This window comes from Phaethon aethereus (genome assembly GCF_964289735.1).
Source record: "Phaethon aethereus genome assembly, chromosome: 21".
Lineage (NCBI taxonomy): Eukaryota > Metazoa > Chordata > Aves > Phaethontiformes > Phaethontidae > Phaethon > Phaethon aethereus.
Genome location: NC_138597.1, coordinates 8,956,750 through 8,969,001, shown reverse-complemented (window position 1 = coordinate 8,969,001; position 12,252 = coordinate 8,956,750). Strand labels below are relative to the sequence as shown.

General features: G+C 63.4%; 1 protein-coding gene across 1 annotated transcript in view; it reads right to left on the bottom strand.

The window, feature by feature from the left end:
- AJAP1 (adherens junctions associated protein 1) overlaps positions 1–11,867 on the bottom strand; it is a gene marked incomplete at its 5' end in the record, with an annotated part of 29,912 nt that extends 18,045 nt beyond the window's left edge. The window contains one exon of the mRNA XM_082009405.1: positions 11,839–11,867. Within this exon, the coding sequence (XP_081865531.1) occupies positions 11,839–11,867 (29 nt within the window). The remainder of the gene's footprint in view (positions 1–11,838) is intronic.
- Between the last annotated feature and the right edge of the window lie 385 nt (positions 11,868–12,252).

The window sequence follows — 12,252 nt, the reverse complement described above, 5'->3', positions numbered from 1 at the left end:
ACAAAAGCCAGGGCCGGCAGCACCCCGGTGCCGCGTCCTCCGCTTGCCATCATCTCGCCCTCGTGCCCCCCCTCGCTACCGTGCCCCGGTGAGAGCCAGAGCTTCCAGAGAAGCGGCCGCACTGCTGCAACGCCTGGCTGTAACTCACGCGGCTCCAAAGGCCGCGGAGCCCAGCGCCGCTTCGGGACGCCACCTTGGAAATCCGCCGCCGTCCCTGCACGTGTGGTGCCAACCCCCGCGTGCGGGAGGGGGAGCGGGAACGTCCAGCGTGGCCGACGGGCAAGGGGAGGGGCACGGCACGGGAGGGAAACGCCTCTGCCCTGGTCCCGGGGACCCTCGGGGGACGGCGGCCGCCTCGGCGAGCCCCCGATGCCGTGGGAAGGGCGCGGGTTAATCCAGCAGCCACAGAAGCGGGTGACCGCCACGCCCCCAGGACCCCCCCGAGTTCGGTTATCTCTCCAAGCAATTAACCAGGATCGTGGCCACCGGACGGCTCTGACAAACCGCAAAGCGCAAACCGTCAGTAGCCCGCAAGCCGCTGGCACGTGTCCCGCTCCCCCGGAGCCGCGGATGGCTCGCTCGAGCGCAACTCACAGGGCAGCGCCGGGAGAAGTGCCCATCTGTGCCCCTTTCGCAAGGTACTCGTGCGCTCTGCAGCACCGGCCCCTTCCTCCCCTGACCGGGGCGACACTTCACAGGCAGCGTTAAACGCAGAATAGGCTGATTTTTAATGCCGAATGGTACAAACGGAGCCATTCTTCCATTTCATGCCTCCCGTTAGGTAACCTATTGGTACTGCACAGGGAATCAAGGTTACGTCCTTGTGGGGATGATTAATGAGCTCCGAGCGGTTCCCACCTCAAACGCCGAACGAGACAGGGACAAAAATACCCCTGCGAGTGCCGGCGTGCGAGCGGGAGCCGCGGCCGGGGCGGTGTTTGCTTGTCCCAGGCGAGACACGGCAGGAAAGCGGGCCCACGGCCTAGGAAAAGCGTCCTTGGCAGCGCGGCCGCGTGCCCTGCATGGGCGTTCGCAGCGCGGCACGGCATGAGAGTACGTGCAGGAGCTCGCTGGCTTCGTACGGGAGAAGAATGAGGCCGCTGCGTCTCGGTGGGTGACTTTCACGCCGGAGGAAGAGGAGAAAGTCGCGGCGGTGGCAGATACTTGGCCCGCAATCGCGCGTCCTTGCCGAGGTGGGGACTGCGGAGCCGGCACCTCAGCAGCTGCTCTGCTCTCCAGCCGCGCGGTCGTGAGGACGATCCCTGCGGTGCAGCGACTGTCCTTTGTACTGCCACGTACCGCCAAGCGTCACCGCTTCGCCCTGGGCCGGCGCCGGACCTTCACCAGCGCCGGGGGAAGCCGCACGTTCCCCTGCGAGGGTGGCACGGACGGCTGCCAAAACTCGCTGCGGGATCAGTGGAGACCCCGTGGACCCCCGGCACCGCGCCCGCCCCGCTCCCCCGGGCGCCGGCAGCGGAGGTGCGGGACCGCGGGCGCTACCAACCCCAGCACCTCGCTCCTGAGACGTGTTTTGCCCCAGGACAAGCCGCTCCAAACCCGGAGCCAACGGGAACTGGGAACTCGGTACTCACTGTGCCGTCTGCAGCCACGACTTCTTCAGAGATAATTATAAATTTGAGAAAACATGGCTGCCAAGCTCTTTAAAGCCGGGACTGGGAATTAAGGCACAAAAGCTGACACACAGTAGCACCTAGGTAAATTAAATATGCCACATCACTACCTACCTATATTACAGAACAGAGCTCCAGGATTACCTGCTAATAAAAGCGATATTTAAAACAAGTCCTAAGTTCCTCCGCTCTCCCCCTTCTCCCCACAAGTAATTAAACCGACACCGCTCACCGCGGCGGAGGGGATGGGATTTGTCACGCAGGGAAACCAGCAGAGGGTGAAATAGGCTGAATCCTCACCACCACGCTCCCGCGGCCAGGCAGACGGCACCCGTTTCCCCGGGAAAATGGGGCCGAAAGAGGTCGGCCGGGGCTGGGGAGCAGTGGGTCCTCCCTGGGACAGAAACGTCGAGGCAGAGGCAGCCGGATCCGTCCCCGCCCGCCCTTGGGAAGCCGCATCCCGCGGCGGGGAGCAGGGCAGGAGCACGGCCGCGGCGGAGGGGAGCCGCTCGCTTTTCTGCCTCTGCCTTGAGCTCACCCAGCTGCAAATAAACAATTTTAACATTTGAATAGCCGCGAGCGCGGAAGGCATAATTAATACCCAGCGGTACTGCCAATATGCTGATGCGGTAGGCGCAGACCCTGCCAAGGCTGTCAGAGAGCAGATCTGGCACGGCGGAGCCTTCGGGTCCCGTCCTTCGCTGGCGGCAGAGAAAGGGCAAAGCCCTGAGCACAGCAGCCCGGGGCCGGTGCTGGACCCCACCGGCGCAGCCCACGCCGCGAGAAGCGGCACGGTCTTGCAGAGCAACGCGGGGAAGAGGAAAAAAGGAGAACAGGGACAAACCAGGCGCACGTGGCATTGCCGCAAGGGCAAAAGCGGGTTTGCTCCACGGTGGCCATGTGCCGGGTAGCTGTCAAAGCCGAGCCAAGCTTCCACCCTGGGTTTCGAGTTCATTTCCCATTTCTAAGCATTTAAAAGGAGGCCGACAGGACTAAGGGGCACCCGGTGCCCGCAGCCGGCGCGAGAACGAGCGCGAGAGCTCAGCTAACGCAGGGAGCGGGCGAACGTCGTCCGAGGTTGCCGGCCCAGCTCGACTCGCCCTAGAAGGGAGCAAGATCTGCCGTAGAGCGTTTTCCCTGGCCTTGCGGGATTACTTCAGATGGGGTCTGAAAAGCGCCAGGGGCGGGAAGCCTGGGAGCTGGCGTGCGCCTTCAGACGGAGAAACGTCTTCAGCAAATTTCGTGCAAAATCGGCACTTGGTGCTTCACCCGCTGCTGCTCCGGCCGGAGCTCCACGCGCGGTCTAGCTCCCCCAGGAAGGCCCAGCGGGCTGCGGTTTCGCCTGCCCGGCGGCACGAGGCAGGGCCCGGGCGAGCCACCCCCAGCTGCCCGCGCGCCGCGTGCCGCGGGCACCACGCTGCCTCCCACCCCGGGCACGTCCCAGGGGGACGGCTCGGCCCCTACAGCCCGGGGTACCGCTAGAGCATCGCCTCCAGCGGGCACGGTGCGGGCACGGCGCGGCCGCCGCTTCCCCCGCCGCCGCTCGGCAAACCCAGCCGGCAAACACTGTGCGCATTTAGCGCGGCGGGGCCGGACAGTGGGGCGTTTCATCAAACCGTCGGAAATAACACTCGGCCTTTGTCCTGCCGGATAAAGGGGGTTTGTGAGCGTTGGCTTGCCAGCCCAAAGCCGCACCTGTCGCCGGCTTATCCCGCTCGTCCCCCCCGAATTCTGCACCAGCGCCGGGGACCAGGCAGCAGCACGAGCATCACTTCAAGCACAACCGGCTGGGGAGTTTCTCTCCGGTCACCAGAAATCCTGTCGAAGAGTCGCAGCCTCGAGCTGTGTTCTTGGTGACATTCAAAAAATCCCATAAACCTACGGAAATTTGGGTTTTTTCCCCCTTATGTCAGCTTCTGTCGAAACCTCCTTCCTTTGCCACGCGTCTACCCTGTGCAACCAATCTGCGGGCAGGGCCGGGTGCCCGCGGGACGACCAGGCCTCCTGGTCTGACAAGCGACCGCGCCAGGCTGCAAGGGTGGGACGCAAATGCCATAATCCCGCGCGACGCCAGGCTGCAGTGGGAGCCTGACGAGGGGTTTTCTGAAGCCCATACCCACGAAGGCACGGTGATTTCAAGAGGCAGCGACTCCTTCAGCCCAGCCCTCCGGCTCTGAGGGGACTCACAGGGAGGAAGACCATGGTGCGAGCTACCGCCTACGCCGCCCTTTAACACTGCCGCTTCCCTGGAACAGAAACCGAGCGCTTATCTGATTTTCTAAATTAATGTGCTCAAGCGTTTCATTACAACGTGCGCGGGAAACGCTTTGATCTAAACCAGTAAGATAAGTTAGCTCGGTCTGTATAAAGCAGCAGCTTAATGAGCTTCAAAACAAAATAATTAAAGTAGGTCCGCTGCATTGTTGTAACACAATACGGCTTCACAGGAGCCGCGCGTCGGAGTCCACCGCTCTGCCCACCGAGAGCGCCGCATCATCGGGAAATACTACTGCTGCGGAAAATACCCAAGGAGAAAATACCTTCTAATGGGATTCTCAAGAGCTCCACTCTCCCAGGAGTGAAGACAAGCGCTGAGCCCGCTGGACGTGCCCGGAAGACCGGCGCAGGGCTCAGCCGTCCCCTCCCACGGCGAGGGCTGGATGCCCGCATGGGGCTGCGCAGTCCCCCGGGAAATCCCACCGACTCGGGTCTCGACTCCAGCACCGTGGTCCCCCAGAAGAGCTGCTCTCGATTCCCACTGGAGCAACCGGGGTCCAAACCCTGGCTTTCTCCTGGGAAGTCGCTGGCGGCCCTGGGATGCGCAGCCCACCCCGAAACCTCAGCGGCCGGACCTGGGAACGAATACAGGGGAAGCGTGAAGAATTTCAAAAGCTCCACTCACTGTTACAGAAATGGAGAAGATGAGAGAAACAAAGCCTCTAAAAGCAGACAGATAGACAGATGGCTTTTATGGAGCAAGAAATACAATAAAAAAAAAAATAGCAGCATCAGAGCACTCTTTGAAGGTGTGAAACATCAATAGGAAAGCCTGGAGAAAGCAAAGGCACGAGAGCTGGGGCGGGAGGGAGGGGAGTGCGGCACAGGGCATCGCGGCGCCTGGCCGAGGCTCTGGCGCGGTGCTTGGGAGCTCCCGGCCCCCCCAGCTCCCGAGCCAGGTGCCGGGCTCTGCCCGGCTGGAGAAGGCTCGCAGCTTGACACGCTTCATGGAGAAAAGGGAACAGCCAACAAAGACAAAACCAAACCAAACTAGAAAGCAAAAGGCAGTGAGACTGAAATCTGGGGCAAAGACTTGATCCTTTCACACGGAGGTTTAAATCCCCTTTTAGCACCGAACAATTTCTCTTCCACACAGAAGAGCGGTTCTCCCTGCCACGGCCACCTGGGCACACACACGGCGGCTGGCAGCTCACAGGCTCTGCCGCTCCGGCAGAGCGAAATCCTACCGGATCGGGGGAACACGAGCCACCAGAGGCACTCGGAGTGCCTAGAAAACACTGCGCTGTTCATGGGCACGCACCCTCCGGAGCCTAACCGCCAGGGAGCCGGATATCGCCGTGCTTTGCATCTCATTTTAAAAAAAAAAATTAAAAAAAATCCCTTTTGCGGGAGTGATTGAACTTTTCGGAGTGTTATCTCCAAAGGAGAGACAGAGGTGTCTGCCAGGCAGATCGGCGGCGACAGGAGACCTCCCGCGCTGCTTTTTGCAAACCTCTGCAACGTATCACGTCTCCCACGGTATCACGGCTCCTTGCGAACGCCCCCCGCGCGTGCCAGCAGCCTCACGCCGGTCCAAGCCTCCGGAAGGACTAAAGGGAAGAACGCGGAACCATATCCCCTCCCCAAGGAACTGCCCGTGAGAAATGTCTCTGTCCTCACCCATCGAGGTGAGCAAAACTGATTTTGCCAGAGAATACGTCACTCTGACGGGAACCCAGAATAAATCCTGAATATTTCACGTCGGAGGATGCTAAAGGAGTAAAGAGCCTCTTAGGAAGCCGAGAAAGAAGAAGATGATCTTTCTTCATCCTTCCCAAAAAAATTTAGTAAGAAAACCCATGAAAGGCAACTACTTGTAGAAAATGGGTTTATTCTTCCCAGGAGCTCTTTCTAAACTAGCGCTTGCCGGCACCGGAGACGGCAACGCTTTCTGTGCGCAACGCCCAGCGCCGTGGGCTCAGCCGAGCTTCGGCTGCCGCCGGGGAGAGGCAGAGCCCGGCCATGCTCCCGGCGGGAAGCGCGGCCATGTGGCCTCGGCTCCCGGCATTAATCACCCGCGTTTCGGTGGGTGCCTAAGTGGATGTCCTAATCCATGTCAATTAACTGACGCTTCATTACTCGAGTCCCGCAGATGGAGGTGCGATCGCCAGCGCCGGGAGCAGGGCTGGGGTCACACACGGGACTCCGGCAATTAGAGGAACGCGTCCCCGAGGAAGCCACGCGCGCGGCCAGCTCGGCTCGCCGGGCAGCAAATCCCGGGGGGAAACCCTGGCTCCCCCCCAACCTTGCCACGTCTTTAACCTGAAGGACACGCAGTCAAGCGGTGCGATCAATTAGCGCCGTTTGCTCTTAACGGAGCCTCGAGAGCTGACTGCGGAGCCACGAGCCCTCGGCCTCCCGCATCGAGCCACAGCGGCTTTCGGCAGTTACGGAGGCAGCGTTCTGGAGCCACGTTTCCTACTTGTAGGGCCCCAGCCGGAGCAGTATCGCAAGGAGATTCTCCTGAACGTTCCAGGATGCCATGGAAAGGGAGGCACGGCCAAAGCCCCTCACGGAGGGAGGCAACGATCCTCGCGAGGCTGGAGCTAAGCCCCACAAAACCACTTCCCCACGCAGAGCGGCATGTGCCACGCTGCCGGAGCGCCGAGGCACGTGGTCACCCCCCTCGCCACGGGGCCCCGCGCCAGCACGTCCCCATCCCCTTGCTTCCCGCGTGTGAGGGCAAGCTCCGTTTTTTCCACCTCGAGGGTCCAGAGTTGCGTTTCTCTCGCAGGAAGCGCATCAGCGCTCCCAGGCTACGCGTCGTTCTCGAAGCAGCTTTTGCCCAGCCTTTGCCTGGAAAGCAGCGGGGTTTGCAGCGCCCGCACCCCAGCCCGGCAGAGCAAAGCTTCCCCGCTCCGCTCCAGCCAAGCCTCGTCCCACGGAGAGCTTCGCCTGGGGCTAAGAGCACGTCGCGGCCGAGGCGCTGCCTCTCCTCGCCACCAGCCATCTTCCTTCGGAACCGGCGAGTCGCTTTCGCTACCCGCTCCAGCCGGGGCTTCCCGCGAGGTGCGGCGCGAGGGAACGGCTTTTGCTCCCCGCAGCGCCGTGCAGGGCCAGCCAGACGCTGCCGGCGGCATCGCGCGTCGGGATGCGGCAGCGGCAACCGGCAGAGCGGCCGCAGCACCGCCGGGGATGCAGCAAGGCTTCCAGAAAAGCGGAGCTGCTGAGAAAGACCTTCAGAGCAAGTTTAAACAAAACTCGTCGCACCTTAAAGCGTATCTCCTGCCTACGCGTCATTTCCAAGTCACAATGAGACATTCTGCAGATCAGGGTTGAAAATGAACACTTTATGAATGATGAGCTCTTTTTTTTTTTTTTTTTTTTTTTTAAAGTCCATAATCTCTCCAGGACAGGCAGCAAAGGGGGAGGGGAAGCCTCTGGCACTGACTTCCGTGGGGCACTGGCCCAAAGGCAGCCAAAGGGCTCGGACACAAAACCAGAGCCAGGCTCGAAGGCCTCGCCGGGGACGTGCGACCCGCGGCTCTGCCGGGAAGGACCTCGGGCGAGTCCCTGGCGGGCGCATCCCTGGCGGGCGTTTCGGCCTCCGGCCCCGGGGCGCTGGGCGCTCCCTGACCCCGACCCTGCTCGTTTCCACACCACTGCTCATCCACTTCCTCTGGCCGAGCCGCGTTTCTCTTCCCAAGCGCGGGCACTTTGCCTCCAGCTTTGGGCAACCCGCGCGAGAAGCACCAGAGAGAGAGGAAGCGCCAGCAGAAACGCCCCTCGGTCCCCGCCGCGTCCCCCCGCGCGGCTCCACGCGAAGGCATCCAACGCTGCGCTGAATGGCGGCTTTCGCACGGCTTCTGCTCGCACGGCCGCTGAGGCGGAGAAAGGAACTGATGAAGCCAGAAAGCAGTAGCAATTCAGCGGCAGACAAAACCTCATTTCACCAGGAATCCTCATAAAACCAAATTAATGTTGAAGGATGAAGGAAGGTAAACCTCCCACAGTTAAGTTCAGGCCACGGAGACTCAGTTTAAATCTCCCAGCAGTTCTGATTTAATCAAGGCATTTCAAAGTGAAATTAGATGAAGTATGTCGCCATCTCAGGAAATTATGTAAGCTATCAAAGTCTGTGGGTGCAGGTCCCAGTAAGAGGAGCCAGAGGAAATATTCATACCAAATTCTGTTTTTAAGGAGGCAGTTCAGGTCCAGAGTTTTACCCTATTCCAGCAGAAAGACTCACTCTGAGGGAAGCCGTGTACCCAAGGTGAAGAAGTGCCAAGCGGCAGCGTTTCCCCCAGAAAAGCTGCGGCGGCCGCCGGGCTCGGCCGGGAGCCCCCCTCCCAGCGCGGGAAGGAAGGAAGGAGGGGAAGAAAAACCCCTTTGCTCAAAACGAGGGGGTGGACGTGCCGGCGAGGCCGCCCCCTCCTCCCCCCTGATCCCGCCCAACGGGCTCGGCTTCCAGGAGCTGGAAGAGTTCTGGTCTCGAAGCCAAGCTCCGCCGGGCCTGCCTTGCTGTAACCCACTTCGTCGTCACCAGCCCTTAACGAGAGCGACGGACACCGCAGCCCGGAGCGGAGCGGCTCCCGCTCCTCCGGCTCAGCATATTGATTTCCGTAATCTTTCCTCCCAGTCCTTCTCCTATTAGCTATATTTAAAGGCTTAAGCATGCATACATTTCCATAATGAACCTCAGACCTGTCGGAAGTCGTATGGATTATTCACACCCTACGGAGCCGCCGTGCGAAGCGGCTCTCAGCGCTCACCGCCGCCCCGTATATGTACATATAGATACAAGCGTAAATAAGCCGTGCCGGGAGGCCTCGCGGATCAGACCTGGGTGCGGGAAGGTTATCGGGCCACCTGGAGAGCCGGTCTCTACCTCGCTGTCGTTCTCCTTTACAGGCTGGGCTCGGAAGGAAGATTAGCAACTCCTGGTTTCCAGCGGGTGACGGTCACGAAAAGCAAAGCCAAGCCGCGGCGCTCCGACGCCTGGAGCGGCCAGGCCGGCAGCTCTCAGGCCCCACGTCCCGTGTGCCGAAGGCAGGCAGGACAGCTGGCAGCACGGGGCAGCCCCCGGAGCAGCCCGGGCGAGCGGCTGCGGCGGCTCCCGCCCGTCACCCCTCCGGAGACGCCACAAAGGCAACGCGGCGGCTCCGGCGTTATTACAACAATTATTCACGCTTGGGGAAGAGACTGCTAAAGACGAGCGCCGCTCCCCTTGCCTCATCTGCGAAATTGCCGCCAGTTAGGAGGTACGAACCGCCGCATAAAAGCGCAGTTTATTCAAGCATTATTGTGGCTGTTAAGTATCATAGCCGATGACACTAGATGAATTTCTGTGGCAATCAATTCACCCGGGAGCAGCCAGCTCAGCCCCTGCGTGGATGCGGGATGAGTAAGGACTCCTCAGCGGAGGCCATTAACTCCCACTGCTTACTGCTCTCATTACTTTCCAGACTGCAAGGCTTGCATCTTTGACGAGCGGCTGAATCTACATTTGACAGCGTGAACCCGATGAGCGAAATTCATGGAAAATGTTTGCTTTGGCAGGAACTACAAGGCCCATAAAGTTTCCTCAGTGCCAACGCGCAGGGACGTATGCTTTTAACGAGTTGTTTTATACAATCGGGAAGAAATTGCAAACAGTATTTTGACTCGTGTTGCAAACAGCACCGGAACCAAACGCTGCAAAAATCGTGGGGTATTGTTTAAAACACGGTATTTGCGGCTACGGCAGGCAAGTCCTCAGCCGGAGCCAGAGGCCAGGCAGACGGCAGGCTGCAGAAAGCTGTCGTGCCCTTACAGGCAGGCGCAGGCGCTGACGCAGCCATAGGCACACACACGTATATCGGTGCACATTCCGGAGGCGACGGACTAGCTGCCCCCCACCCCCACCCCATATAACAGACCTCGGCCCTGCAGCGCCCGTGCCCGCCACGCTGCCAAGGGCAGAGTGGATCTGGAGCATCCTCGGGACCCTGCCGGGGCGCCGAGGGGTAACGCTGCGTGCCCAGCCCCGCTCCTCGTGCCGCTCGGAACCGGGGGAGCGGCGAGCTCCCCTTCACGAAAGCGAGGGCAGGGTAATTCCGAGTGACGTGGGTTTGCGGGTCGTACCCTCCTCGGCTTAAGAGCGAGGCTCACCCGCAAGGTCAGGCGGCCGCCGCTGCCCCGGGGCAAAAGGAGTTCGACAGGGAAAGGAGCAGCAAGGCAGCAGCTCCCCGCGGCAGCCAGCAGCTCCAGGCAGAGACTGCGCGAGTGAAACGGGTGCCAGAAAGGTCTGCTGCTTCTCTTGGAGCTATTTTTCTAGCAGTCTTGGAAGAAAATGAGGGGAAATGACATGGGAAATGTCAGAAATTAAGCCAGAAGCAATTAGAGTTAGAGACAGGCGAGAGCAGCAGGCAAGGTTAGCCATAAAGTTATCTCCTATTAAAAACAAAACACGGGGGGACGGGAAGCTGACGAGGTGGTACAGAGGACAGGCTGGCACTGGGGATCCGGGACACACGGCAAAGAAATTCACCAGGCAAATCAAGGAGAGAAGCGACCGGAAGGCTCCCGTTTTTGGTGCTGAACTCTTCACAAAAATACAAAAGCAGAGGGCGTCCTCCGTTCCCGAGATTACCGTCCTCTGCCGGCCCCGGCCTCAGGAAACAGCCCTCCGGCTCCACCGGCCTTTTTACTGGCCTTGGAACACACCCAGACACGAGGCGCCTCGGCAAACGCCCCGGGTGCCTTCACAGCAGCAAGTCCTGAGGTCGCTGCCTCGCCGCAGACCCCGTCCTTCCCTCGGCGGACAGATGGACGTCTCCGGCGGCAGCGCGAAGGCGCTCGCGTGCCTGGGCCATCGGGGCGTGCGGGCGGGGGGCAGAGGACGAGGCCGGGGCATGCCAGGAGCTCGCTTGCCACACGCGCCCGGCCTGCGCTGCGTGGCGCACGCGAGGGCAAGACGAAACGCCGGGGGCCTCCGCCGGCTCCTCGGCGCGGACAAAACCCCAGCACAAGCTTCGCCCTCTGGGAGCCCAGCCAACGCTCAGGCGGGGGGACAAAGCCTCGAGCGACTCCGGACAAAGGCCCCTCACCTCGCCCACGGCGCTGGGGGGCCCTGCCCGCCTCCCCCCCCGCGCCCCCAAAGCGGCGGCCATGTTCTGAGCTGACAGGCTCCCCCGGTTGCTGCGCGGGGGGGGGGGCTGGCGGCGGGCCCGCACCCCTCTGCTCGCCCCGCAGCCGCCCGGGCCGCCGCGTCCCGTGGGAGCCGCGGAAGCGGGGCGGCCGGCTCGGGACCTCTCTGGCAGCGGCGAGCCCCTCCGCGCGGCCGGCGGCCACGGCGGCGCGCCCGGCCGGCCGTCCCGCTCGGCGGCGGGCGGCGCGGGGCAGGCGGCGGGGCCCGGCGCCGCGCTCAGCGCGGGGCTGCCTGAAGCGGGCGGCGGGCCGGGGGCGCGGGCCGGGGGCGCGGGCCGGGGGCGCGGGCCGGGGGCGCGGGCCGGGGGCGCGGGCCGGGGGCGCGGGCCGGGGGCGCGGGCCGGGGGCGCGGGCCGGATGGCGGGGCTGCGGGCAGCGCCGTGCGCCCCACGGTCTCGGTCGTTTAGCCCGCCGCGGAGGTAACGGCAGCGGGACGGGCTCGCAGCCGCGGAGCGCCGGTGCTCCCGGGGATGTAGCAAGAGCCCGGCTCGGATGACTTCACGGCGGCAATGCGAGCGCGTTACGTAACACTTTGCCTCCCGCTCCTCCGCTTCGCGATTCCCGACGAACCCCCCGAACGCCTCCCCCCGCCGGCTCCGCGGGCCCGGCCGGGGCGGCGAGTGGGGCGCGGAGGGCGAGCGTCCCCGGGCAGCGCCGGGGCGAGCGGCGGGGGCAGCGCCGGGGCCGCTCCGCTCCGCGCCGCGCAGCCGCTGCCCCAAGTTCGTGCTTTCACTCCGCGAGAAGCGCAGCCGGCGCTCGGGGCTCCGCGGGGCTCCGCGGGGCCGCCGCGCCCCGGCCCTACCTGCTTCCCGGCAGCCGTCGCATCCACATCGTCACGTCTCCCGGCCCGGCCCGGCCCGGCCCGGCCCGGCGGGGCTCACCGCCTCAGCTCTCCATCGGGCCGGCAGCTCCCGGCGGGGCGGGCATGCCCGGCGGCGGGGCGCGGCGCTCCGGCGGCCCCGGCCCCTCAGCACCGGCGGGGCACCTGCGCGCCCGCGGAGGCTGCGCGCCCCATGCGCGGTGGGGGGGGCGGAGGGAGGCGCGGGGCGGCCGCGGCCCCTGCGGGCGCGGTGCGGGGCGGTGCGGCGCGGCTCGGCTGGGCTCGGCGCGCCCGCGCCTGTGCGCGCACCCGCGGCGCGGGGAGGGGGCGGGGGCGGGGGCGGGCGCTGGAGCCCCCGCGCCGGGACCCGCGCGGCGAGGCCGCTCCCACGCCCAC